The sequence below is a fragment of the Telopea speciosissima genome, chromosome 1 (genome assembly GCF_018873765.1).
Source record: "Telopea speciosissima isolate NSW1024214 ecotype Mountain lineage chromosome 1, Tspe_v1, whole genome shotgun sequence".
NCBI lineage: Eukaryota > Viridiplantae > Streptophyta > Magnoliopsida > Proteales > Proteaceae > Telopea > Telopea speciosissima.
The window spans coordinates 30,650,862-30,674,527 of NC_057916.1; the positions used below are offsets into that span (position 1 = coordinate 30,650,862).

Sequence of the window (23,666 nt, forward strand, 5' to 3'; positions counted from 1 at the left end):
GCAGTATGGATGATTAATGAACAACGATAAGATGAATTGTAGATGTGATACAATTTAGCTATTAGAATTATAATCACACTCATCAAGCCATTTGTTCTCTCCAGCTACACATAATGTTTCTCATTAATTTTTCAAGATATTGTATTGGTAAGGCACAATTTGGTTTGATCAAAATGTGTTTTGCGATTCTAAGAACCACTAAATCGCAAATCGGAATTTTGCATTTTACGCGAAGGATCCTAAAACCATTATGGTGCCAACTTCATTTGATTATATGATAATATTCTTGCTGTCATTGACTGGGCCTTAAGCTAATAAAATTATTTTGTACTAAATGTTCTGCACCCTCCAGAACTAGCTTTTTATTCAACCAAGAAAATCTATCAAAAGGGGTACAAAAATGGATCCAGATCCAACAAGCAATCCATCTGCTGCTCCTAGGAAGGTTCGACTTTTATACTTTTGTTTCATTCAATTATGGTTTAAAATGAAAAGCTCCACTTCATTCTGTTTTTTCATTGAGCTTCTGCAGGTGAAATTTAAACCAAAAGTTCCTCCTCGTCGAGAATCCAAACCTGTTGAAGTCAAGAAGTAACATTATTTTCTTCCACTGTGCCTATATATAATTGCTGGAGTTTATTGGACATCTTATAAACCTCGTTGTTCATCCTTGATTTTTTTGTAGTGAAGTGATTGAGAATGAAGATGCCAAGACCAGGGAATTGCTGCAGCGAATCAATGTATTTCCTTTTTCCTTAGATTCACTCTATTATAATTACTATATCATGACAGCCCTGCAGATACTTTCTCTGAGGAGCCCTTTGTTCCTTACTCTTCTTCTTGATTTGAATTGATGATCTGCTTCTATAGGAAAGTTCTGGTAGGGGAAGGCCTAAAATTGAAAAGAAATGTAAGTATAACTATCTTTTACATTTTATATTACTTCCAACAAGATTACAATTTCTAATTTCTAGTTACAGTCTTTTTGTTCTGCCTTACTTCTATCCAATTGGTGTGCATCAGGACATTCAATATTTGTTTCAGTTTGTGGCTTGATTGATAAACAACACTATACAATTCACTCCCCAATTGTCTTTGTCATCACTCCATTAATATGAAATCACCACTTCACCACTCTAAGGTAGTACCCAAAAAGAAGGGGTGGGGGGGAGCACTCTACTGGATTATGGTAATGCTAATTCTAGTTCCAAATTTTAGGTACTAAGCTGAAAATTGGGTTTACACACCAGGAAAAAAATATGTTGTAGTCTCGAATCTATGTTCCATTTTAGGTTTACAATAGAAGCATTGGTGCAAGCAGACTAATTTCTTGAAGTTCACTGTTTTAATCGAAAAATTAGTCTGCTTGCACCAAATGTTTTCATTTCGATTCATCAATTGTTATATTAACCGTTTTTTGTTTTTGAATTTGCAGCGGCACCTGTGCAAGTTGCATTTGGTCAGGGACAAGCATCAAATTTCATGAGGTCATATGGCCCTCCTAGAGGTGCAAGTGCTAGCAGATCTCAAGGCTCGGTCCTTCCTTTTCCATCTTGAAATCCAACTGTCCAACCCAGTCATTCAAATGAATGCAACCCTTACCATTTTGTTTCTGCAGATGGTGCTAACATGTCGAGCCACATGTTGGAGAAAGAATACATAGAACCTTGGGTAAGTTAAATTTTGACTAATAACCACAATATTTCATACATCGAATCCATCCTAATTCTTCGTCTACTTCCCTTTCCACCCTGACATTGCAGAATTATTGTTCTTACTATCCTCTCACCCTTCCTCTGAGGAGACCATACTCAGGAAACCCAGGTATGTTTCAAGGTGTATCTTGAAAGAAATGGATTACTTTAGAAGTTTTAGTAACACATTGCACCCATTAGAAAAAATTACATGGCATGTTCATTATGCAAAAGGGAGCTTATGTCTCTTACTGTAGAATTGCATATGACTTCATTTGTTTCCAGTGTTTCTTGATGAAGAGGAATTCGGAGAGGCTTCTACGAACATTACCCAGAATGAATTTTCTACAAATTCAGCTATAGAGCTTGGGCTAATGGTTGGTAGTTTGATAAATTCCAGATAAAATAATACATACCATGTTGAACACAAATGCTCTTAACAACTACGTGTGTTCTTGACAGGAAGAACAAGAAGAACCAAAAATGATATTTCTTCAATTGCCTAAATCTTTGCCTTTAGCAAAGCGCTCAGCAACTGCTGAGAGCAATCAGATAACTGGAAGTGCTGGACCATCCAGTAATGTGGGTTATTCAGATAAAGGCTGCAGCTTGGAACAGTTACCGGCTGGTCTAATGGGTAAAATGCTAGTGTATAAAAGTGGGGCAGTCAAGCTGAAGCTTGGAGATACCCTCTATGATGTGAGTATATACCACAATTATTTTTCTTGGGGATACACTTTTGCATCTCTTATTTTTTGTCCAAATTAAGCACTCTTCAAAAGTTTTAATTCTTTATTTGTAATTTATGATATACAAGCTTTGTTGTGGTATGCCTAATTTCTTGGTGGTTGTATAGGTTTCCCCAGGTTCAGATTGTGCATTTGCTCAGGATGTTGTGGCAGTCAATATTGAAGAGAAACATTGTTGCATCCTCGGGTTGCCTGACAAGCGCGCCATCGTTACCCCAAATGTCGATTCCCTCCTGAGTAGGATTGCTGACATTGAGTAGTATTCACTCATTTATCCCCCCCCCCCCCTCCTCAATTCTGTTCATTTTCAGGTATAACTAAGTATAATAGGAAAACCTAAAGTAAAATCAGTGCAAAAGAGTAGGATTTTACTTTAAAAAAATTTCTGAGAAAATGTATAGAGTTTCTAAATCATATTAAATTACAAAGGTAATTTGTTGGTTGTGGACCTCATAGACTCGCACTGTATAAGATCAGGAACTACAGTCAGAAAATTCTATTGGAATCATTTTTTCTTTGCTCCATGAACACAGATTTTTGATACTTTGGTATTGGAGAATACTTCTAAAGTTGGTATAGTATAATACCAGAATGAGAAAAAAAATATCGGTAGCACCATAAAAGCCAATCCTCTAATTGTTGTACAACACATTAACTCTCTACATAATTTAATGAAAAATCATTTGATGGGTTAGGCTTTCAGAGGTAGTATTATTTGTTTGATTTTTGTACAACGAATGAATGCACATATAATGTATATATGGGTACACAAGATGACTGCTCATGACCTTTAAGTGTTTCAATGTAATAGTCTACCACTCTTTGCTTCTTATAAACAAAATATACATCATATATGGCAGAGGTTACAACTCCTTTAGTGCTTAATTGTAGGTTGCATTGCTCACGAATACTACAAGTTCCCAATTATACGTTGGGCTCACAAATTGCCCAGCATACGTTGTACATTTTCTCACATTAAGTTATGCACCGCGTTGTGCTGTAAAGGAGAAAGCTTTCTTGCACCCCATTGTGTAGGAAAAGTACACCCATATAGGGTCATTAATGTATGTCCCCTATAGTTTGGAGTCGATAATGCCCCCTAATTGCCCAGATACCCTCTCAATATCATAATTAGTAAATACGTGTATATGTGTATTATATACGTATCCAAATGTATGAATGAATAAAGCTCCGTATTACGTATAATATTTTAGAATCAGTAAAATATGCGCATTTTAAGGGTCGTCGCATGATACTTGAATGAAACGCATATAATTCGTTTACATATATATATATTTTTTAAATCTATCTTAACCGTTAAACCAATTTCTAATACTAACCGTTAAATTTAAAAAAACCTAAAATCTACCAAACCCCTAGCGGCTGGTTCCCCTTCTCCATTCTTCTCTGTCTCTTCTTCCTCTTCTTGTGCTCTGTCGGCGATTGTAGCGGTGGTTTTTGCGTTCGTCAAGCCGACGATTGCAGCGGTGCACTTAAAGCGATAATTCTTAAGGTATTTTTCAAAAACCTTTTCCCCTTCATTCTATGGAGGAGAATCGCAAGGAGGGCGTAGAAATTGAAGCCCAACAACAACACAAGGCAACTCGTTCGATTTTTTTTAAGAAACCCAACCAAACAAAACATATACAATCTGTGAGAACTCAAAGCTTTTCTTAGCAAAAAACTCCATCACTATAGATTCAGAACCATCCATTCTTTCTGTTTTTGACGGTCAAAGAGACAAACTTTAGGATTTATTAAAGTCCAAAACCCATGAAGCATGAAATAAATTTAGATTTAGTTAATATTTAATAACAAAACTCAATTTAGCAGCAGAACCGAAACCTAAAATTAGAAATTGAAAATAGAATCTGAAACTAGAGAAAAATATAAGAGGGGGGGGGGGGAGGAGAGACTGTTGCGGGAGAGACGTTTATCTTGTTCCAGATACGGCAAGATTTTATAAATGAAGAGAAGTCATGTTATCTTAATTCTTGTTTGGTATATAAAAGTTAAAAAGACTCTTTATAAGCAATATTCATTTCAATCAACCCTTTTGATTGGTCATTCTAATCCCTACAATAAAGAATGTAATGAATCTAGGCTTGTTAACCAATCAAACTATATATTTAAGCACATCAGTAAATGCTATTATTGTGTTTATTAGGTGTACATGTCTATTGCATAGTGAATATATGTCCGTATTTTTGTTCTCGGATTTTTACATAGCAACTGTATTATATACGTATTAAATACATACCATATTATTAACGTATGATATTATTATGTCGGATTTTTTGAAAATCATTATTGCCGTATAGTCCGTTTGATGGTCGTACGTATCCGTTCCCGTATTATTGCCGTTCCTTAACTTACTAACTATGCTCAATACCATCTGAATCCCTCGGTTACCTTCACCGTGGGTAAAGGAAAACCTTCTCCATAGTAAAATAATAAATACATAAGGAAAAATGAGAAGTGCAATCCTAGGACCGTACTTACTTACAAGGTACCAACCAACTAGTGGTGCCAATTGGTTGGTTTGGTTTGGTTTTGGGCAAGTTTTGGTGAGGATGTTTGGGCTACAAAATCGTTGAACCAAAGTCTAGGTTTGTATTCTATTTGGTCTGGTTCATTCTTTGATTAAGTTGGCTTAACAAGTTCTTATCGGGCTGTTATCAAGGTATTACCGGTTTGATTTCGTTTTCATATAAAAAAGAATAATGAAAAATAATGGTTTTAGGATTATTTCAGTTCTGTTGATCGAGTCGATCAGCTGGTTTGGTTTTACTTTTTATTGGTTTCATAAATCCCAATTTGAAACCAAATCTATGAGGGCTTGGTTCAAGTTGAACTGACTTGTTAACCGATTTGATTGGAAATTGACACCCTTGCAACCAACAATGCTAGCAATTGTTTTTACAATGATGATTTTTGGACAAATCACATGTCAAATTTGATGGTCTATTTTTTATTCTTAAATTATGTTTGGTATGTATTCTAGGTCAATTTTGCATTCTTAGATCATAAAAATAATTATTTTTATCATATGATAATACAAAATCGACCTAGAATACATACCAAACACAGCCTTAATCATATAGAGGGCTTTTTTGCGAGTTAAGTCCTCATCCAAGAGAGATCACATCTAGTAATAGATGAAACTTTCTAATGCTCTTATACAAGAGTTATCAACGGAGCTTTATTAGTAATAAATATGATATAACTTATTTTTTACCCTAGCATGAGGGAACCTCTACATTTAGTAAAGGTGAGCTTCTTGGTCCACCATTTTCCTTCCTCCGTGTATTTTGTTTTCTTAATAATTGTTTTCCCCTTGTTTTGAGGCTTTTGACTAATGATTGGATCATTTGATCATATCACATGAAGAGCAAACAACAAAAAATGACTAGAAATATTTACGACACCATACATACATTATCAGGAAAGATGCCCTTGAATAATTTTTTCACTCATTATAATGTGCAAGTGATCTAAGTTAGACAGAACATGGTTTTTATGGGCGGTTTAACAAAATATGTGCCAATTACAAAAATTGTTTTTTTATTAGGTACACTTTCTCTTTGTGGTATTCCGCCTCTTGCTTGTTTTTTGTCTAAAGACGAAATTCTTAATGATAGTTGGTTGTATTCACCAATTTTCGCAATAATCGCTTGTTCCACAACAGGATTCACTGTATTTTATATGTTTCGGATATATTTATTTACTTTTAAGGGACATTTAAACATCAATTTTCAAAACTACAACGGCAATATTTACTTTTGAGGGACATTTAAACATCCATTTTCAAAAGTACAACGGCAAAAAAAATAGCTCTTTCTCTTGCTTCTTTGCATTTAGGGGGAGATTTTTTTAATTTTTTTTGTTGGTGACAGGAAGGGTATCCGACTTTAGGCCGACTAAATCCCCCCCTGGGTTCATACATGACCCCTGCGCCACGCATGAACTGGGAGCTTCTGGACCCTAGTGAGCCTCAGGCGGGTGGCCCAAAGAAATTATGCAGCGGTGAAAGTTTGATCACGAGACCTCGCTTTCTGAGGCGAAGTCTCATGTCCCCTCCAAGCCAGCTGCACTAACCCCTTGAAATTGATTTTAAGGAGAGATTTTGTTCATGATCGTGCATATTGCACAATCATGTACACAACCATTGGATGGAGAAGAAGGGGTGCACCGTAGAACCTCATCCTCCATCCAACAGTTGTGTGAAACAAAACCTTTTGCCTTAAATAAAGGCAGTAATTGAATATTTTAGTAACATTATATTGAGAAATGGCTATATCAAAATTGGTTTGAAAATCAACCAATCACTAAATTGTAACGTTAACAATGTATTTACAATATTTACAAGTCAATAAATAATGATATAGGACAGAAAAATGCATTATAGTCAAAAAGAATCTTGAGTTGTGATTTCGCTCAAAGTTGGAATCGCACTCAAATAACGAATACTCTTTATTAATTTTTTTGGTAAGAATATTCTTTATTAATAAATGGAAAAAACATTGGGATTTGGGAGTATACAAGAATACAATCTATTGTAAAATATCCATTTTAATAAAATTTTGTTTCGTATCAGTTCGAACCGGGTTGAATTGGTTAAAAAACCCTTCTAATGCGGAATAAAATATTTGTTATGAAAACCTTAGAATTGACCATGATGTTATCGTGCACATATAAATGAACAGATATTGCCCTTTTTTTATAGAGTCGTATCTTTGTCGACTAACATCGCTTCCCGATGTGGGACTAAAGCTGTATCTTTATCTGTTTCATTTTTGAATTTTTTGTGTACGGTTTTTTGATCGGTACGATTTTCTAGTTCCTCTCACAAGAGGAAGGTGGACCCCACTTGGGTGGACTGTTCAGTCAGAGCTCCAGGTGGATCTCACCCCCCTCTTGTGAGAGGAACTAGGGAACCGCATCGATCAGGGAACCGTAGATGATAACGACTCTTTATTTTCTATCCATTTTATTTTCTCAAGTTTCTATAATAGAGGGGGGTGAATCACACCCGGACAAGGGTAGGGTGGTCATTTCCACCCCTTCTATTAGAGGAACTGCCCAAGAAATAGAGCAGATAAAGATCCGACTAAAGCTATTCAACTCTTATCTAAAGTCTAAAATGAAGTGAATGCATGCCATGATTAGTTGGAATCAGTCTCTTTCTCTTGTATTCCTAGGGAGATTAACTAACTAACTCTTTAGCTCTAAAAGCTAGGTCCTTAACCTGTAAGACTCAATGACATTCTTCCACTCTTTGATTATTTGATTTATGTAATTCAGATATCTTGCGTTGATCACACATGAATAAATAGACTGTTTTGCACCCAGGAAAAAAAAAAAAAAAAAAAAAAAACATGCCATGATCTTCTAAAGAAAATAAAGATTATAGAATGAAAATATTCCTAAGACCCATTTGATCATGAATAATTGTCACCTTCAATTCCTCTAATAGGGGGGAGTGGACCCCACCTTGGGTAGTGTTTTCGGGTAGGGGGTAGGGTGGTCATTTTTGCCCCCATATGAAGAATTGGAGGAACTGAAAGGAGCAGCGAATTGGAGGCGATAACGATCATCTGATCATAGTAGATACATAGGACTGTAAATGGGTAGTGTACCTTTGGGTAAGGCCACTCTAGGTTCCTTGACCACATACCCTAAAGACTACAGACTACTATTCCCTAGAGTTTGAACGGATAAGATGATCACGTTCCCATTATTTACCAGTTGGATCCCAATATTGTAGAGCTGAAATCGACTGTTTAAAACCCAATCAAGCTGAATCAAATTAAATCGATTAGGTTTTGGTTTCAAAACCTGAAATCTATGATAAATTTTATGCCGTTTTAATGTTTGGAAAAAGTTTACTAGATTAAGGCTCTAAAAACCAAAGGGTTTTTTGTTGTAAAAATATAAAAAGTTTACCCACACTTAAAATAGGACCCACACTGAGTACAAATCGGGTCACAACCAAATCAAAATTGGAACCAGAACTGTGTCAATTTCGGTATCCACATGTTGTATCTTGAACCGAATCAAAACTGGATAAAAAAACTGAAAGTGAGCCAATTGACACCCTTACGCCTATTATGTACGTATATTGTCTTTGTTTTTTTATTTTGTGCCATAAGGTCAGCCCTAAGCAGAAAAATTCTCCACCTTGGGTTCAAGTTGGCTGGGCGAGACTTACGACCCGATAAGTTTATGTAATGTAAATATATAATCATAATTAGGGATATAAATGGGTAATCGAAAATTAAAATTCGATTCGCATCCATATTCATTTAGGGATATTCAAATTTTTATTTGAATAATCCGGAAACAAAATTATCCGATTCAAATAGATATCCAACTAATGATATTGAGGGTTTTTGAAGATTCAACAAGTTCTTAAGAATTAGGAAATGAGACTTATGAGACTAAACCATGGATTGAGAGTGAATCGAATTCGTTGGAGGGAGGAAGGTCTGGGTGACACAATCAGAGATGTAAACACATAATCGAAAATCCGAATTTGATCCGCAATCGTATCCATTTAGGGATATTCATCACATAGGGAGTATCCGCATTTGATCCGTATCCGATCCGTTTACATCATAGTCATAATACGTTAATCGATTCCAATCCCCTTCAGTTTTTTTTTGTTTTTTTGTATTTTTGTTGGTAATAAACCCTTCAGCTAAATTTGCAAGCAGTAAAAGAGAGAAACAAAATTAGAATAGAGAGCTAGCATTTCAAGAATCATAATTGGATTGATCAATCTAGATCGAAATCAGTTGAGGTCAATCCCAATTCTGGTTGATCCGAAGCAGTATTAGATGGACGGGTTAACAGACCAATCCGGATTGGCTGGTCCACCCAATTCCTTTAAAAAATTCTGTCAACATTATGTGATTTTAAGAAATGGGTATTAGTGAAAGAGTTAAAATTATTTATTTTTTGGTCAGAGAGTTGATCCAAATCCAAAGTTGTACAGTAATAAAAGTTACCGCGACAAAATGTAGTTCCCTCCAATGTCAATTCTTACTGTGAAAAACTTCCCCCGAAACTTAAAAGCACCCGGGAAATTGAAAAACACAGACCAACAGCCTCTCCTTTTTCGCGCCATAATTCACACACTTTTTCAATTTTCTGAAAAGTATTAATGCGAAACCTTTTTTATTTCTGAGCTCGTGTTCGTTTCTCTCACTCTGTTTCTGCAAAAATTGATTTCCTCTCTCTTATATTCTTCGCTCTTCCCTATCAAATCTCAATCACATCCGTCTCCGAATTCTCACTTCGCAGCCGATACTCACCCTTTTAACGCTATGGCGACGATAATCCTAGACGAAGAAGAGAAGGTCAAGATGATCCGCTCGGTTCTGGGAGCGGAAGTGCCAGAATCGGAGATCCTCCGAGCATTTTCACTCTGCGGAAACAGACCAGATGCCGCTATAAGCCTCATGCTTGATATCCCCGGGTTTCTAAACCCACCGATGGATGTGAAGCGAACGATTACAAGCACGGGAGCTCGGATTTCTACCCAGATAATGGAAAAGACGCCTGAATATTCTGCCGGAGCTGACCCAATTAAAGTGCTGGAGCCAAAAGCTGAAGTGAAGATGGAAGAGCACGCAATGGGCTTTGAGAAGAACCCTGCCAACGAACTGGAGACGAAGATCAGAGTAAAGGAGGAGCAAATCGATGTGGGTTGTGTAAGTTCCAACGGAGCTCAACCCATTAAAGTGCAGGTGCCAACGGTTGAAGTAAAGACAGAAGAAGACCCTCCGATGGGTTCTGAGAAGAACTTTGTTAATGAGTTGAAGAGGATGATCAGAGTAAAGGAGGAGCAAATCGATGTGGGTTCTAAAACGAATCCCGTAAACGTTCTGGAAACAAACACCAGAATAAGGAAGATCGAAGAACCCAGTATGTATTTTGAGAAGGATTCTATGAACGGATTAAAGGCGAAGATCGAAGTGAAAGAGGAAGAACTCGATAAGGGTTCTGAGAAGAACCCTATAAATGTTTTGGAGAAGGTACAAGTAAAGGAAAAACCAGCAAGTTCAGACCAAGGTCTGGCGATTAAACGACAGACGGCTAACACCCTTCTTCGTTATCAACCTAATCAAAGGGTTCCTTCTCGTGTCGAGCAAGAAAGCACTCTTTTGAGCACAGATGTAGAGGATGGTGAGTTCCCAGAAGAACCAGACTGGTTTCTAGTGGGGAGGACTTCTGTCACGGGGGTTTCTACGTGCAAAAGGAAGAGGCTAGAGTTCAATGAGATCGTCCATTTTGCCCTCCCTAAGAGATTTTCAGATATTGTTCGCTTCTCAACCAAACGTTCAGGGGAGGTTTGTCACTGATTATGTTTTCCTGGTTTTCCTTTTTATTTTACTTGTTTTTTAATCATTATGCATGCTCATTTCATACCTGCTAGAATATCCTAAGAACTTTGGCAGATTGATGTTATGTTTTGTATTTTTCTAGTATATTTCACTACTGACAAATTATATGTGTGAATTACTTCAGATTGGGAGGCTGGCGATGGATTGGGCAAAATGCATCCTCCCTCTTGTTAGTTCTTCCAAGGTGAAGTACCGTGGTCGTTTTGTAGGCACACCTTCGGTCCTTACGCTGATGCAAGAAATTCCATTATACTTGAGGTAATTGTTCACTAGCAGATACAAGTTCTCATATTCTTCTCATTTTCATATCCTCTTGCCACATATTTAGCTATTATCTGATTTGATTCTATTAGAATGGACACTTCTGACTAAATACCAAACTGTATCTGTTTCTTCTGTTTTTGCAGTTTTTATGTGCATCATTCAATTTTTGGCCAGGGGGATCCTTCTTCGCGGAATTTAGTTGAACCCTCTATGCAATATTCGACTTCTCAGCCTCTCCCAAGTTTGTTCAAACTGTTGAATATCAAACCATTTCAGAAGGTCTGCATCTCTCTCTCTCTCTCTTCCCTTGAGAATTTTAACGGTACTTTATTCCATTTCCCATGTCTCAGAACTCATATTTTGTATATGATGCACTTAAACCAGGCAGAATTTACTCCAGAGGAGCTTGATACTCGAAAACGCAAGTTAAACCTGAAAGTACGTGGGGCTGAAATATCTCTTACCCTTACCAACTCATACTTCTCGTATCTGTAGTGACATAAGTTTGTTTCTTCTGTTTGTATTTGTGTAAGGCCAGTAATTGTCACTGCTCACTTTTTTGCTTTGATTTTTAAACTCTACTTACATGATAACTTTAGAATCCACATTGTAAAAGGACATGCTTTACTTTTGCATGTAAACTCACTTGCATATGATCAAATCTTTGAAAAGCTTGTATTGATGCTCTGTTTTTTAGTCTGAAATCCTAATGATGTCTTCCGGTAAAAAATAGGGGGATTCAGATCTCACAAGAAGAAAGGGCAGCCAAAAGGTTGGTGAACCAAACAATGATGAACAAGCTATTTCAGAGTCAGCACTGAACAAGCTTGTTGGTACAGCAGATGTATACAACTTGGAGGTACCACAATATAATTATTTATAATTGTTAAATTTTGTTTATTTTAATTATAAACCTCTGTTCATAATTCATTTCTTCTAACAATGAACCTCTCTTTTCCAAAATTATTCAGGAGATGGAGCCTCCAGCCACACTCAATTGTAATTTAAAGCCATACCAGAAACAAGCTCTCTATTGGATGTCTGGATTGGAGAAGGGCTTAGACGTCGAGGAGGCAGCAAAAACACTACATCCATGCTGGTCAGCTTATCGTATCAGTGACTGGTATGCAATTTAAAAAAAAAAAGAAAAGAGAACCATCATTTAATTTGCAGTCTATAGACATGTGTTTTTTTATGAAGGTAGTATAGCTGGTATTGATCAAATATGCTGTTGATCAGGAGAGCTCCTTCAATCTATATGAACATCTTCTCAGGGGAAGCAACTACTCAATTCCCTAGTGCTACTCAGATGGCTAGAGGAGGAGTGAGTTCCTTTTGAACCCTTAGGCCATCTCAGTGTGGATCCTTGCCTGAAAGAAATGTATAATATACTTGTTAATATTTCTAGTGTGGAATTTGTTTGTCACAAGGAGTGTATCTTTTTTTATAGATTTTAGCAGATGCAATGGGGCTTGGGAAGACTGTGATGACAATCGCTCTTATACTTGCAATGCGAGGCAAGGGTGTCCCCAGCAATCAAAAGCCCATCACATATTGTGTAGATGATGAAATGAAGATCTCTCAAAAGAAGGCCAAAACAATAGTAAAAGGGGGCACTCTCATTGTCTGCCCTATGGCACTGTTAAGCCAGTGGAGGGTGAGCTTTACTTCATGTTTTCTTTTAACATTTGTTAGTCTTTTCTTTTATGGATGGTTTCTTATCATATGAATGATGTTCCAGGATGAGCTTGAAGCCCATTCTAGGCCAGGCAGTATTTCAGTTGTTGTACACTATGGTGGTGACAAGAGCATTAACCCCAGAGTGTTTTCAGAACCTGACGTGGTCTTGACAACATACGGAGTCTTAAGTACCGCATACAAACAAGTAAGAAATGCAATCTGTGTTCTTATTTACTCTCCCTCCCCGCCTTGTCTTTATTCTTCTATGGGATTCTTTTATTCATTATAACATATTTCGTTGGTCTGATTACAGAATCCAGAATTAAGCATTCTCCACAGAGTAGAGTGGTTCAGGGTGGTGCTTGATGAAGCACACACAATTAAATCATCAAGGACCATTGGTGCTCAGGCAGCCTTTGCATTATCCTCACATTGCAGGTGGTGTCTTACAGGAACTCCTCTCCAGGTTAGTGTTATTTCATTTGTTGTATTATCCTTTACTTGATTCTAAGTTGGTTAGGAATGAATATTTTACAATTTACATGTGGGATGAAATTGGTTCTTTTAATTTAAAATTTTTTTATTAGCATTGTTTAGAAAGATTAATGATGTAAATGTTTCAGGATTGTTAGTCAACAACATAGTTCATGAATTCATGGATTAGTTATTTCTCTTATTACTTACAGAAACTTCTTATTGATGGCTGCAGAACCGTTTGGAAGACCTCTACAGCCTTTTGTGTTTCTTGCATGTTGAGCCATGGTGCAACTGGGCATGGTATGTATTAGAAATCCTGATAGAGTAACAGGTGCACTCCACCCAGAGTACTTGAAAAATATATATTTTCAGAAAATTGATCAATAGTGCAACTTCTGTGATTTTTTGGGGGGTGTTTGGAAGTTGTTGATGTTAGTACCTCAATGACTGTTGTAACTTGCTGTTCCAGCTTCAGGTTTTTTGTTTTTGTTTTTGTTCTTATTTCATTATATTACCTATTTATTAGGTGGAATAAATTCATTCAAAGGCCTTATGAAAATGGCGATGAAAGAGGTTTGAGATTGATTAAGGCTATTCTTAGGCCATTAATGCTAAGGAGAACAAAGGAATCAAAAGACAAAGATGGAAGGTGGGTTAGTTCATTTTTGCTTCTCACCAAAACATTGGAATGGAATTCACTTTTCCTTTGTCAAATTGTGTTTGACATAAATATATATGATTCAGGCCCATACTGGTTCTCCCCCCTGTTGAGATCAAAACCATTGAGTGTGTACAATCTGATGTTGAACGGGATTTCTATGATGCCCTCTTCAGGAGATCAAAGGTAAATTTGCAATGGAAGTGCAATGTGGTATTTACCATCTGTTTATATCTTCTACATAAACATTATTAATGGAAATTGGTAGGGCAATCTCATCAGATATTGGAAGAAAGATAAGCATGCCACATTTTGTGGTTGTTTCTTAATTACTCAACTTTATAGTTGGGTCAATTTGTTGAGTTTCTTACTATTGGAAGTTTATTATGTATGGTGGGTTGTTGGATGGTGGAATCAGGTCCAGTTTGACAAGTTAGTGGCACAAGGCAAGGTGCTCCACAATTATGCAAATATTCTTGAGCTTCTACTCCGATTGAGGCAGTGTTGCAACCACCCATTTCTTGTCATGAGGTGATTCAAAGCTTAAAACCTTTCGAAATATGTGTTTCTCATAATCAATCATTTGGCCTTTTCCCTCTATTGATCCTTTTTGTTGTGACAATTTCAGCCGATGTGATACCAAAACCGAACGGTATGTAGAGTTGGACAAACTTGCAAGGCGGTTCCTTGAAGGCAACTCTAATCGATCCAACCTGAATCAGATAGTCCCAACTCGAGCTTATGTTGAAGAGGTCGTGGAGGATATCCGTCAGGGCAAAGACACTGAGTGCCCAATCTGCTTAGAGTTTCCAGATGATCATGTACTCACTCCATGTGCACACCGGATGTGTAGGGAGTGTTTGCTCAAGAGCTGGCCAACCCCAGAAGGAGGTCATTGCCCAATTTGTAGGACGCCGTTGAAGAACGATGACCTCATAACATGCCCATTGGACAATCAATTCTGGATTGATATTGAGAACTGGAAAGAATCATGCAAGGTTTTGAAGCTCCTTGATTGCCTGGAGCTTTTATCCAGTTCCGGTGAAAAGAGCATTATCTTTAGCCAGTGGACTTCATTTTTTGATCTGTTACAGAACCCTCTGGAGAAGAAAGGAATTAAGTTCTTAAGGTTTGATGGAAAAGTGGATCAGAAGCAAAGGGAGAGGATCTTAAAGGAGTTTAGTGAGACCAAAGAGAAAATGGTAAAAATCTTTAACTTTTCCCTTTTAGTTTTCCAAAGTGTTGATTGTTTCAACCATTGGTTATCCTTAATTCAACACCCATGTGGCTGGCTATCTTAGTAGATAGACATACTTCCTCTGAATCTGCACAGGCTTCAGTACAAATTAATAATGTTTAATTGTTCATATTTCAACTCGTTGTACCTGAGGCCATCACAGAATTGAAAATATGTATTTTTCATCTACATGTCTACTGGTTTGTATATATCCACCACTCAAATGTTCTGGAATGCAAGTAAGCTGAAGTGCTGACCTTCATGGCGAGTCTTGATCTTGAGTCTTGACTCTTGTTGAGCTCATTCGCACTTCTTTCTACGTTTTGTGGATTTACAATTGGTCTATTTTCTTTCATTTTCAGGTGTTGTTGATGTCATTGAAAGCTGGGGGTGTAGGTTTAAATTTGACTGCAGCATCTAATGTTTTCATAATGGTGAATTTCCATCATCTCTTTCTTCTGCAGTCCTAGATATGAAGATAATTTTAAATTTTGAAAAAGAAAGAAAAAAAAAATTCATTCCTCTGATCGATGTCTTTGAAATGAGTAGGATCCATGGTGGAATCCTGCAGCAGAGGAGCAAGCCATAATGAGAATTCATCGGATTGGGCAAAAACGAAGTGTTTGTGTGAAAAGATTCATTGTTAAGGTAAGGTTTCTAACTAAACTTGAACCTCCAATAGTCTCCATGAAGAGAAGTGAGTTTTGAGTTAGAAAAGGATGTATGTTGCAGGATACAGTGGAGGAGCGGATGCAAGAGGTCCAAGCAAGGAAGCAACGGATGATAGCAGGAGCTCTCACTGATGTGGAAGAACAATCCAGCAGGCTTGAGGATCTGAAAATGCTTTTCAGATAGAAAGAACTCAGAAGATTGTCTATATTTCTATCTTATTTTGTTTTGTTTTGAGAAAGCAAGCATAGATGTGTATATGGATATGGAAATGTTTTGCTGCTTAGATTATACTTAATAGCCTATAAATATAACAAAAAGCCATCAAAGCTTCTTCATCCTTACTGCGTAAACAAAATGTCTTCAATCTAGAAGATCAGTTTGATAGCACTTTTGCCCAGTAAGCCCAATTCTCTAAAGGTGAACAACTACTACTACTACTACTACTACCTACCATTGGCAAGATGAGGAAAAGGCTTGAAGCCATGAATGGTTTAAGAAAATGCAAGCATTTTCCCATTTTCCCTGATTGGTTGGTTTGTTTCCAAACCCTGAATTACTTCCAATCCATTGAGGACGACGAGAAGAAAACGTTTATTTGATCATGATGATGTCACTCAAACGACACAAAGGGTGAGAATAAGAAGACTAGGTCCAACGGTCTAAATACGGGGAGGGGGGGAGGGGGGAGGGGGGGGGGGGGGGCAAGGGGGCAAGGGGGCAAGGGTTTATTTGCAGATTGGGCTGTCTCTGTGTTGTCAATAGTCAAATAATGTATTACGACTATGTAATGTGTATGACTCAGCGTATGTGTATATGTATGTATTATTATCTAATCTATGATAAAGTCTACTCTATGTATGACTTCTGCTTATACGATGTATTTATTAAGTCTTCTATCTTCTAATTCTTTAACGTGTTGGCATATACTTGCTCATTAAAAAAAAAACGTGTCGGCAATATAAACAACATGGGAGAAAGTTCTTTGTTTGAGAGATTGTGGTTTACGACAGCACTCCCATGAGTGTCTCTCTCCTCCCTATATAAATGACGTTTCTTTCCCCTTGTTTTGAGGAGTAGAGGGATACACATGGGAGTGTTTGCATAAGCCACACTTCTAGACAGGAAACCACTTCTCATACAACATAATCTTATTCTTTTTCTGAGTTATTTAGAAAAAAATTTACTTTGGAGGAGTGTACCATCCATGCCCAAACACAAAGGCAAAATAACTACCCTGCCCCCATGATGCCAATGTGCGTGCTCTCATTGGCACCTAGATGTTTCTAGGAGCCACATTCTCCCACATAGAATATCGATCCTAAAAATAACCTAAAAATTAATAAGACGAGAGATTGCCTTCTAGATGCTAGAGGCATGAATATATATGTCATTTTTGACATGTGTTTAGGATTAGGATCTACTCCGACCATGCGACCAGGTAATGTTCTTTTTCTCAAATAATAAAATAAGAGAAATATCATATTTTGGTTACTCTTTTCTTCTGTTCTCTTGCTTCCTCCACATGATCCAGCTCAGACTCCCTTCCTTCCTTCCTTCCATTTGCCAGTTGCAAGTTGCAATTGGCATGCACGAGGACGTTTTGAGTTTGATCCATTTAAAGATATACAGCAGAGAGGAGCTCTGGCCAATCCAACATGCCACATTGGATTTAAAAAGAAAAAAAATATCCCAGGCGTTAGATGCACCTGGTCACTCCGCTCCAGAAGAGAAGTTAGATTTGATTTTGGATTGCTTTGGTTGGAAGGGTAACCGTTTGGTCACGTGGTTATGACATCATAGATCTCTTCTATTTTTATTTCTTAAATATAGAGTAAGGACCATCATCCGGTCAAACAACACCCAGCTGTACAACAGGAGTCAGGAGAATATAATAGTGAAAACGGTGAGTCCTGACTCAGGACTCACCGTTTTCACTATTATATTCTATTTTTAATTTTTTTGGGCATATTTTTCTTCATTCCGTTTTCATGATATAAAACTTAATTTGGTTTTCCTTACCCAAAAAAAAAAAAAACAGTTAATTGGTTCTATCGGTCGCCGTCACAACTCACAATATCAGGCGCCTCGTCAACACTCTACCCTTCTAAGGAATCCGGATCAGCTTTTTATGGGTTGGGCGGTGTGGGGTGGGATGGGGTGGGGTAGGGGGTTGTTTAAGTCATTGAGAAAAATGAAAAACCCATAAGTGGATGGTGGATTACCTCTTGTTACCACCAAAAAATAACAAAAACAGCTTAAGGCCAAGGCCTAAGGTATCCCACAAATGCAAGGGGTAAGAGGGTCATATAATTTCTACAACAAATTTCTATCTATTTTGGGTCATTCTTTATAAGGGGTCATGATCCAATGGAAAATTATCTCCTCTAGTTCCTGCCCGTTGAATTCTCCAGTTCCTTTAATAGGGGGGGGGGGTGGATTCCACCTAGATAGAATGTTTGGGCAAAGGTAGGATGGTCATTCTAATTCCCTTATTAGAGAAACTGGAGAACTAAACCAAACAAGGAATTGGAGATGATGAGTCTGGATTAGCTATCCATATGGGGATAGATCTAACTCCTTCATGGGGCATGGGTCCCACACCCCATGGAGGGTTCAGATCTATCCCCACCCATCCCCATGTGGATAACAAATCTGAACTCGTGATAAGCATCCATGGGTCCATAAGCCACGAGGATTTCAATCATGTCATCCCAAGAGGCGGGGCAACATTACAAATATACCCTGCCTTCTTTTGATAATTACTCATTAAAAATAAAGTGAAAACTCAGAACGTGTAGACCACACGCTCTCTCTCTTCTCGCTGAGACTTTCTATTTGCTATAAAAAGTTAAAGCCGCTGGTTCGCTTCTGTCCACAATCTTGTTAAACAAAACGCTCTCTCAATCACTCATCAATTTCCACTCGAATCGCTCGCTTCTCTTCTCTTTTCTGGTTTTTTACGTTCACAATCTCAACTGTCTCTTCAATTTCTCCATCTCTATCTGGGTATCTGCTGCAAATCAGATCTTGTCGGAAGCTGCTTAATGGCCGGATCACAGGGGAGGAATTCGGGGGGAGGGAATAAGAAGCAAGCTCCAACCAGATTGCAACGGCGAGCTCCGGCGTCCATACAGGTTAATTCTCATTCAAACCTGGTATCGGATTGGAAAGTCGCTATCCCTCTTCTATCGCCTTTGGTATTGTCGCCGGTGTCGCCAAATCCTAAGCTCGCTGATCGGACGGCTGAGGTCAAGTCAAGGGAGGAACAATCGTCACGCCAGGGTTCTCAATTGTCGGATTCGGAGAAACCCAGTTTCAAATCCTGGCAGCACCCGGCGGCTCCGTTCCATTACGACCCTGCACCTCCGTTCGTTTCCTCTTTTGTCCCAAGGTGTAGATAGAGATAGATAGATAGATAGATAGAGAGAGAGAGAGAGAGAGAGAGAGAGAGAGAGAGAGAGAGAGAGAGTGAGTGTGTGTGAAAGAGAAATACTCAGAACGTAAAGCTGAAGAGGGTTTATGTTCTGTTTTATATGAATGCTATATACTCAATTGAACAAGATAAATGGATATCCCAATTCCATACCCATGGTGATCCTCTGTTTTTTAATTTTTTTTGTTTTTTTGTTTTTTTGATGGGATTCTTTCATGGGTGCTGATTCTTTTTTATTTTTCTTTTTCTGTGGATTCAATCATTTCGATTCATCATTAGATCATCATATATACAAATGATTACATTTACCACTAACCATGTCATGAAATCTATAAAAATTACTCCTTTTTCTATTTTTGTTTGAGTATTTCTTTTTCAGAACCATAAGATGTCATGAAAACAACAATAACCTGCAATTCCAAATGAACCTCACTAACCTCCCAATTTGCTGTAGCTTTTCTATGAGATGGAGAGGAACTGGTGGGTATCAATTAGTATTGCTTGTATGGTATTCATACCTCCTGTTCTCCATGTTTCCACATGTGCAAATTCCTTCCTGTATGCCATATTGCATCTCCGTTATATTTAATTTTAAGATTTGATTCAATGGGAGGTTTGGGCTTTGATCTGATCAGTAATAAAAGCCGCCCTCCTCATTACTCATGGTTGGTATCAGCTGTCAAAGATTCAAAAAGTGGTTTAAGGTGCACTCTTTCTATGTTGTCAGACTCTGAGCTGTATCTATGAAAAAGAGATTCTGTTTCTATGCTGGTTAGGTGGTGTAATGTGCTTTCCTCAATTTGTTTTAGCAGTACCATTTTCTAGTATGGGCTGTTTAGAAACAGTCACCACCAATGAAACCAAGTTTAGAACAAGAACAAGTTCATATTGAAAGAAGAAAAGAAAAAGAAAAATGGGTCGAGTGTTAGTAGAAAAAGCTCGAGAGTGCGTAAGCCTCCTCTGAGATGGGATCTAGGAGCTCCTAAGGTGGGGGTCAAAACTGGTAAGTAAAAGACTCATCTCAGTTGAATAATTTGGTGATCTCAGGTTTTGTTTCAACAATTGCAAAAGATAGAGATGTTATCAGTCTGGTTCGGAGTGACTTTGGTGATGTGGGAGCTGAGGGTGTTTCTTTAGATTGTTGATCTCCTGCGGGGGACCTAGGGTGTGACTATGTCATTGATACTTTGAAGGGAGATCCTAGTGTGGATGCCAGTGTTCTTGGTGTTAATGGTTGGAGAGAACTTGGGTCTAATGGTGTCAATTTGATTGGGAGAATCTTTCATTTGCTTCTAAGAATCAAAACGGGGGAGCTCGGTGGTTCCTCCCATTCCTCCCCATAATCCTAATGGGAAGAAGGTCAACTTTAGAATCAGGTGATTGGCTGGTTGGGGCTGATTTTGTCCTATAGTTCCTCTTTGGATGGTTTTTCTTCAGCTTGATTTGGCTGTAGGTCAGTCCATTGTTTTGTAGTAGAGCTTTTTCCAAGTAAATTTTTTTTCTTCGATGTTCTTTCTCCTTTGTTTTTTTTTTGGGGGAGAAAGATTCTTTGTTCTTCGTTGAATATAATTATCATTCATCCCCCCCTCCCCCGCAAAAAAAAAGTTCATATTGCAGAAGTTAAGCACTGTTAGATTATATATTAATGAAAAAGCATCTGTGCTCCTCAATCTCAAAGGCTCCCCACCGATGCCATCTTCCATCCCTCTTGCCATGACCAAGCTTTTTCAAAATTGAAATGTTTTATGCAATTTATCATCTACTGGAATCTGAGAACTCCATAGTTAAACTGCAGGCTTCTATTCTGAATGGTTGTTGATGAAGAAGGGTTGGGTAAGAAGGTGTTCATGGGATTGCTTAGCCAGGCCCAGGGTTTGCTAGTTAGGTTTACTTTGATCACTTAGAGTTATTAAAGAACTGCAAGTCTGTAATCTATCCAACATGTAAATGACCTAATCATTCAGATTTTGTCTTTACGTATGATTTTTTTTTTTTGGGGGTAAACTCCTTACATATGATTTTTTAGAACACCATAATGATAGTTGTAGCCTTCTATCTTGTATGTTGGTTGGTGAAGAAGGGTTGGGTAAGAAGGTATTCATGGCCATGGGATTCCTTAGACAGACCCAGTGTTTCCTAGTTAGTTTGGACCACTTAGAAATTAAAGAAGGAACTGCAACCCAGTAATCTACCCAACATCTAAATGGCCTGATCATTCAGATTCTGTCCTTACATATGTTTTTTAAGAGCACTTTAGTCAAATTAAAGGTTCAATTATCTCAACTTTTTCCTCATTTGAAATTCCTCTGGATGCTTATTTTTATAGCCAGGAAATAGGCTAAGAACGTATGGTTCACACACATGAGCACAAACAGAGAAGGTAAATGACCAGAAGTGGGAGACCTTTTTTATGAGCTTCACTGGTTTTACAATGGAAGCTTTGAAAGTGCTAAGAGATCAGATAGTTTATTCAAACTACAATGGAAAAGGTAGCTACTTTTTTTGGTTTTAAAGGATCCTGGTCTAGTCAGAGAAGTCCTTTTCTTTCAACTAAAACTTGATGGGCCAGTGATTTTATATTCCTGTTTTTATGGTGGTCTATTTCCAATTCATAAGGGCCATGGCTTTATCATATATATTAAAGGGTCATTTGTGGATTAGAACAATGGGACCTTTCTTATCTCATGTGAATGAAACAGTATAAAAAAGTTGAGTAGTTCTTTGTCCATGTCTAAGTCAAAGATTGAGGGAATATCAGCTTATAAAATAAAGGTTGGATTCGAATCTTTTTACCAGATAACCAGGGTGTAACATCTGTGTCGAATAGCCTCAATCTGTCATGTCAATCCCTCTCATTGTAAGGATGCTAATCCAACGATTCATAAGCAGGGTTTTCTTTTAAGTTCAGAACTCAGGAGCCAAGACTTGTGCGACAAAAAAGATGATGTTCCCCAATTCTACACTCTACCTCAAAGTAGACTACACGATAAGGACTAAATCTGTTTTTTTTAATTTTTATTTGGGGGGTCTACCTTTCTGTTCAACATGAATGGAACGAGCAAAGACCACATATTGAGGAATCAACTAATTAATGATCTAATGATATCATGGTCTTTTTTTTTTTTGGATGAATAATGATATCATGGTCTTACCTTCCTATTTTTAATAGAAAGGAACAAAAAAAAGGTTCTCCACAGCATGTGGAGAGAGCTTTTCAATTCATGGACCATCTCTCTCTGTCTCGTTGGATCCCCACCCCCCCCCCCCCCCCCCCCCGGTCACTGGAGATGAGCCTGAGACCAAGAATGGCCTTATTGTGATTTAAACTTTTCCCTTGTAATTATAGGCTTTACCAGCCGCCTCTGTGGGCAGAGTCTTGATCTTGAACTACAATAATTGCATATAGGTCTGATGTATCTTCGAATCCAAGCAACAATCACTAAAAATCCTAGTACATAATAGTATACCTAATTGGTTCATCCATCAAAAGCAAACTTTGTCCTATATTTTATGCTCATATTCGGTCATATACCCTCTCCTCCATGCACCTTCGTCACCCAAAAGTTTTAAATGCTTTTATCTTACCACTTATTATACTCTATGTTGGCGATACTTGAGAAATGAACAGAGTAACTTGGGTTCTCCCCGTCCACCAAGGTAGAGAGAATCTCTTCAGCCTTGATGATTTGATTTGATTTTTTGATTGGACTCTTGGAACAGTGAGTGCCATTGTTAACTGTCACACACCTGTCGTCATAGGTTCAAAATTCAAAATTTAAAATTCAAAATTCGAAATACCCTACCTCTAAGCCTAATCAGAAGATCATAGATTTGAAATACCTTGCCTCTGAATCCAATCAGAGGATCAAATCCCATGGATTAAGAGATTCTCTCCATTTTGATTTGACCTTTATTGCTTGTATCAAATTTTAGTCTAAAAAGTATGTATTACCATGTGGCAGAAGCAGAGCCTCATGTTTTTCTTTTGTGAAAATTTCATACATGAACCGTGCATGCATCACCACCTCAGAGATACGTATTGAATTTCTTTTTTTTGTTTTACTTTTATTTATCTATTGGAAGAGAGTTGCATCCAAAATATCTTGATATCTTGCCTGTCATTTAGCATACTTTGTATTGGGTTGGGATTCATTGTGGTTAGAGATGCGGAGTTGATTATGAGAGGATATCCATATTTGGCCTAGACCAACCCAGTGGTCATATTGTGGATGCATATCTGGACTACTAGAATCCATTAATCTCTGAGTGTACTGTCATATTCATGTACCAAGGATACCATTGGAGGATCCAAGATCAGACTCTGCCTACTCCGACTATGTCTCTGGTCATTAGTCCCTGATAAATTTTACCCAAAAAAAAAAATTAGTCTCTGA

General features: G+C 37.7%; 2 protein-coding genes across 3 annotated transcripts; both read left to right on the top strand.

Moving 5' to 3' along the window:
* Window positions 1-265: 265 nt before the first annotated feature.
* On the top strand, window positions 266-2,836 carry LOC122660065 (DNA-directed RNA polymerase III subunit RPC4-like). Of its 2 annotated transcripts, none has more exons than XM_043855239.1 (10): window positions 266-445; window positions 533-591; window positions 686-740; window positions 871-910; window positions 1,436-1,531; window positions 1,619-1,671; window positions 1,764-1,824; window positions 1,980-2,071; window positions 2,157-2,393; window positions 2,551-2,836. In XM_043855239.1, the coding sequence occupies exons 1-10, from the start codon at window positions 401-403 to the stop codon at window positions 2,701-2,703; spliced, it is 891 nt and encodes a 296-aa protein (XP_043711174.1). In that variant the 5' UTR covers window positions 266-400; the 3' UTR covers window positions 2,704-2,836. The 2 variants fall into 2 exon arrangements, with proteins under 2 accessions (XP_043711174.1, XP_043711183.1); XM_043855248.1 differs by having other exon boundaries at window positions 397-445; window positions 876-910; window positions 2,551-2,832.
* Window positions 2,837-9,771: 6,935 nt separating this feature from the next.
* On the top strand, window positions 9,772-16,085 carry LOC122645050 (DNA repair protein RAD5B). Its single transcript, XM_043838426.1, has 18 exons — window positions 9,772-10,797; window positions 10,976-11,109; window positions 11,259-11,394; window positions 11,500-11,553; window positions 11,849-11,974; window positions 12,087-12,238; window positions 12,355-12,439; window positions 12,566-12,772; window positions 12,857-13,000; window positions 13,109-13,261; window positions 13,505-13,572; window positions 13,799-13,921; window positions 14,017-14,116; window positions 14,349-14,461; window positions 14,559-15,132; window positions 15,530-15,601; window positions 15,717-15,815; window positions 15,900-16,085. The coding sequence occupies exons 1-18, from the start codon at window positions 9,772-9,774 to the stop codon at window positions 16,020-16,022; spliced, it is 3,489 nt and encodes a 1,162-aa protein (XP_043694361.1). The 3' UTR covers window positions 16,023-16,085.
* Window positions 16,086-23,666: the final 7,581 nt, after the last annotated feature.